The sequence below is a fragment of the Amaranthus tricolor genome, chromosome 13 (assembly GCF_026212465.1).
Source record: "Amaranthus tricolor cultivar Red isolate AtriRed21 chromosome 13, ASM2621246v1, whole genome shotgun sequence".
NCBI classification, from domain to species: Eukaryota; Viridiplantae; Streptophyta; class Magnoliopsida; order Caryophyllales; family Amaranthaceae; genus Amaranthus; species Amaranthus tricolor.
This window is the reverse complement of record NC_080059.1, coordinates 2118671-2123800: the sequence shown is the minus strand read 5'-3', so window position 1 is coordinate 2123800 and position 5130 is coordinate 2118671. Positions and strand designations below refer to the sequence as shown.

General features: G+C 37.2%; 1 protein-coding gene across 1 annotated transcript; it reads left to right on the top strand.

The window, feature by feature from the left end:
- The first annotated feature begins 766 nt into the window (after positions 1-766).
- LOC130798240 (uncharacterized) lies at positions 767-2969 on the top strand. The gene is made up of 3 exons (XM_057661151.1): positions 767-1332; positions 1450-1921; positions 1998-2969. The coding sequence occupies exons 1-3, from the start codon at positions 767-769 to the stop codon at positions 2967-2969; spliced, it is 2010 nt and encodes a 669-aa protein (XP_057517134.1).
- Positions 2970-5130: the final 2161 nt, after the last annotated feature.

The following is a 5130-nucleotide window of genomic DNA, read 5'->3' as shown; positions in this document are numbered from 1 at the left end:
CATTGCTGGAGATGTTTAGTAGAAATATGGGCAAGGATAGTATTTGCATCCATGTAGGGGATTCTAAACCTAATGCCCTGTTAGATAATGCTAGGAGGCTTAGGGAAACCTTAAAGCAAAATGCACAGAAGAAAGAGGTGAGGTCCAATGAAATCCCTGCAGAACTTGATGATGAAGATGATGATGATGTTGTTTTGATAATTCCAACCCCAAGTCAACCTTATGAGGAGCCTCCTGTGGTGAGTGTTGAGAATGATGTGGACCCCATTCCAACTCCTGTAACACCTGAGAAACAACCTACTGATGATGTGTCCTGTGAGGAGGAACCTGTAATGGTTGAGGAACATGCTGTTGAGGATGATATGGATAGTGATATTGATATAGAAGTGTACCCCATTCCAACCCCACTGCAGATTTTGAAGCCCAAGGGCTGGAAACCACCAAAGACTGAGTTTAGGCCCAAGTTGCCTGTTTTGAGAAGGAGTAGAAGACATGTTGAGATAAACCCACCATCCCCTGGCAACATCAATGATGTTATCATTGAAAATGCTGAGTTATTGAATGAGATAAACCAAGGTGATGAATTTAATGATGAAGCAAATGATGAAGTTAATGTAGAGGGTTCTAGAGCACAGACAACACAAAAGAAGACCCCATCAAAGAGGACACAAAAGAAAACATTAAACAAATCCCCAAACAAAACCCCAAAGACCATTGCTAAGAAAACCTTAAGCAAATCCCCAAACAAAAAATCCCAAAGACCACTATGAGAAGAAAGGGAATTAAGAAGACAGTTATTAGAAAGTCTGTAAGATTGATGCAACAGAACAAGGAGGCTGCTGGTACATCTGGTACAAAATCATTGGTCAGTGAGAGTGATGATGAATCTTTCAATCCAACCCTGTCAGACCATAGTTCTGACAGTGATACTGTGTCTTTGGTTGATAGTGATAAAGAGGCTGAGGTAGAGGATGTTGATGCAGATTATTTTGATCCATTTGAAGCACCAATTTGGGATGATGACTGTGATGACTTTGATAATTATTTGAATAAGTTGTATAAGAATGGGGAGTTGTACAAGGACAAAGGTTTTGGGAATATTGTCATTAAGGAGTGGCAATTGTTTACAGATAAGCAACATTTGAGGGATGTGATTAGGGATTATTGCATACAATGTGGTTTTTCAGTGATTGTTGATAAAGCAGATAGACTTAGATACACAATTAGTTGTAGTGAAGCAAAATGTCAGTGGCGGTTGCATGCTTCTAGGCTGCCTGATGGTGTCACTTGGGCTATCAAGAGCATTCAAAATGCTGAACACACATGCTTGGGGTTAGAAACCAAAAACCCTATGGTGACAGTGAAGTGGGCATGCCATGCCTTACTTGAGGACATAAGGGCTAATAATGATATCCCAGGCTAGGCTTTAAATGAGCTCTTGTGGTCCAGATATGGTGTTGAGATGCCACAACCAAGCTTGTATAGGGTTAGGAATATGGCCTTGAGTATCATTCATAGTGGGCATGATACATCATACAGTGCATTGCCATCTTACTGTGATGTTATCAAATCAACAAACGAGGGTTCATATGCAAATTGTGCTTGGTATCCCCCTACACATCCTGATAGACCACTAGTGTTTATGAGCATTTTTGTATCATTCAAGGCATCTCTGGAGGGCCTTTTTTCTGGTTGTAGAAGTGTTATTGGAGTGGATGGGGCTCATTTAAAGGGTAATTATGGTGGGGTTTTGTTATCTGCAATTGCCCTTGATGGCAACAATGAAATGTTTCCAGTGGCATGGGGTATTGTCTCATGTGAGGATGAAGAGAGTTGGAAGTTTTTCATTTGGCATCTTAAGCATGTATTAGAACCAAGTAAAAGAGGCGACAATTGGTGCATAATATCTGACAGACAGAAGGTAACAACACTTATTACTTGGTAGTTCATTGATTATGCATAATCTATTAAACCTAATATGTTGTTTTCATATGCAGGGAATTGACAAGGCTCTCACTGATTTGTGGCCTAAGGTGCAAAGAAGGTATTGTTGCAGACACCTTAGTGCCAACTGGAAGAAGTCTTTTCATGGGCCTAAGTTATGGCAATTGTATTGGCTAGCATGTGGGGCCTTCTCACCGTACACATTTGCAAAGGCCATGAATGAGATCGAAAAAAACAACCCTGCTGCAAGGATATGGCTTGCTAATTTGGGTCCACAGGAGAGATGGACAAAACATAGGTTTGACCCTGAATTGAAGTGTGATGTTAACACCACAAATTTTGTAGAAAGCTTCAATGCCACCCTAGGAACTGATAGGTGTAAGCCAGTGTTAAGTTTGTTAGAGGGAATTAGGAGAGTAACAATGGTTAGGTTAGCAACAAGGAGGAAAAAGTGTGAAGAATGGGAGAGGCTGTGTCCAAATATTGCGAAGAGAGTTCAAGTATTATGCAATGAGAGTAGGTCATGCAGGGCTTTCATGTCTAGTCCAGGGGAGTATGAGGTGGTGGAGGGTAAATCAATTATGGCTGTCAGTTTAAACCAACGCACATGCCATTGCAATGTCTGGCAACTCACTGGGATACCATGTAGGCATGCAATGAGAGCGATACTTCATGAAGGTCTTGATCCACAATCCTTGGTTGATGATTGGTATTCAGTAGAGAAATATAAGTTGACCTATCATCAGAGCATTAAACCTATCCCTGACCAGGGTAAGTGGCCACCAACTGAACACCCTGCTATACTACCTCCTGTGCTGAAAAGAGGTGTTGGTAGGCCTTGTAGGAACCGAAAGAGAGGTGATGATGAAGAGAGGAAGGCAAAGAGGAGCAAGACAATTAAATGTGGGAAGTGTGGGGATTTTGGTCACAACAAGTCCAGCTGCAAGGGAGGGCCAACAAAAAAACAGAAGGCAGCAGCATCTTCTTCAACTTTGAAGTGCAAGGGAAAGAGCAAAGCAAAATGATTACTATCTGTGTTATGTGAATGTAATTACTTAACTTGTGACTTGATATGGATGAACAATACATTAATCCTATTTTGTATATGTAATGGATGAACAGTTGATCCTCTTTTTGTATAACTAATCGATGAACAGTAGATGTAAAATTATGTAAAATTAAACCTCTGATGTAAAATTAATGTCGATTATGGATGCAAATTATGTATGCAAATTATGGATGAACAGTAGCGACTTCGAATTACAAATTGATCTGATTCCAAATTTTTTGATTTGATAAATACAACCTTACCTTTACAAGGTAAGAACCAACACAATACCTAAACTTACATATAAGGAAACCATTACAACGCTTACAATCTTACTTTACAGTCGCAAGAAAAACCAATAATAGGTAGAACATTACAACAAATTTCATGAAAACCAGAACCTTAAGTAAGCTATCAACCTTCTTGGACAGCCCGTCAACAGTAGCTTTGAGTTCATTAAATTATTCGCCATTCAACATTACAGGAGCAGGTCCTTGTACCTCTGCAGGTGCAGCTTCCTCAATGTTTTCCTTCAAATCAGCATCATAACCCCATTCAAATGCTTGGCACGACATACATTTGTAGTACATTCTTCCCAGATTGTTAATTGAACCCGAAACCCTAATATCATAGAATTTTGTTGGGTCACAGCAACACTTCTTCAACCTTACCCAGCTATCACCAACTTCAATGGAATTAACGTTAGGGCTTCCATGTCATCTTTTGGTATTACCCGAATACACCTTACCGCAGACTGATGAGATCCTTGAGGAAGCAGCCATGGAAGCAGAGAAGGAAGAGGAGATGGGAAAGAGAAGAAGAAGATCGTGTGTTTGAATTGATGCTGCATATTTAAACAATTACAAACTAACCATGGTTAGGTTACATTCAAAAGTTAACGGACAGTTAACGGAATATTCATCATTAATGTCACGGTTGTAATTACCATATAATTGGGGGGTACCACTGAAATGCAGTTGGGTACCATTGTAATTTTTCAATAGTACAAAAGCACCATTGATAATTTCCCTAAAATAAAAAGGGTGGCGACAAATAAGAATCGGGTTATTTAAATATAAAGTGTAAATAATTTATGAGTCAATGGTCAAATACCTTATAATACTACAATTGACCAAATTGTTAAGGGAGGATTATAACTGACATTTGTCAATTTCAAGTTCTAATTAAATTGAGGCCTAATAAATTTGGAGGAGCATGAAATTATAAGAATTATGTCTTTTTTTAAAAAAATAAGTTTAGAGAAAATGTATTTCAATAAAAGAAAATGAATTTAGTATTAATAAGTGAGTGATAAATTAAATTTATCTTACATTTGTCGGTTTTTATGATTTTTAGTAGGAGTAGGTATTTATAAACTTTTATTTTATCTTTCCTGTATAACTACTTCTCTTTATCTTTCTTGAGCCGGAGGACTCTTTTAGCAGCGCTCTCCTGTATAGGTATGAGTTGTCGCCGTCCTTTCCTCCCCAGACTTTGTCCATAGTTTTTCTATGAGCGAAATACAATGGGTAGGATGATAATGATGATGAATAAACTCAATTATATTCACTCTAATTATATATATTTATATATATATATATATATATATATATATATATTTTTTAATAATTTTTAATAGTTATTACACAAATAAAAGTTAAATTTAATGAGTAATATATAAACAATTGTTTTTTATGAGTACTTTAAACAATGCTCACCACACAAAATTAAGTTATCTTTTTTATTAAAGTTCTAGTGAACCTATAGTATTAATGAGTAACCATAAATCAATACTCCCTTTGCCCCGAATTTACACCCTAATACTCAAAAAACATTCACATATTAAATTTTAAGGTGCAAACTTTAAGGTGCAAACTTAAAGATACCAAGAATTTAAATATTTTATCATACATCAAAAATAGACAAAATAATTCTTTGGTAGTAAGACCCACCAAATATAGTTTCAGGCTAAGAAGACAGATTTAAACTCGGATAGATCCGACCTAAATCTGACGCACATCCATCAACCATTGAAGGGTAAGAAGTAAACCAAAAATTTAAGGCAAGATTTCCCTTAAATTGAGTTTCAAAGCGTAGTGAGAACTACTATTCAATGCAAAAGATGCTTCCATATTAGA

Bases quoted from the DNA above. Each gene is read 5' to 3' on its own strand.
- LOC130798240 (XM_057661151.1), top strand. From the start codon at position 767: ATGAGAAGAAAGGGAATTAAGAAGACAGTTATTAGAAAGTCTGTAAGA. The intron at 1,333-1,449 runs GTTAGAAACCAA...CTTGTGGTCCAG, and splicing joins GCTGAACACACATGCTTGGG to ATATGGTGTTGAGATGCCAC. The intron at 1,922-1,997 runs GTAACAACACTT...TTTCATATGCAG, and splicing joins TAATATCTGACAGACAGAAG to GGAATTGACAAGGCTCTCAC.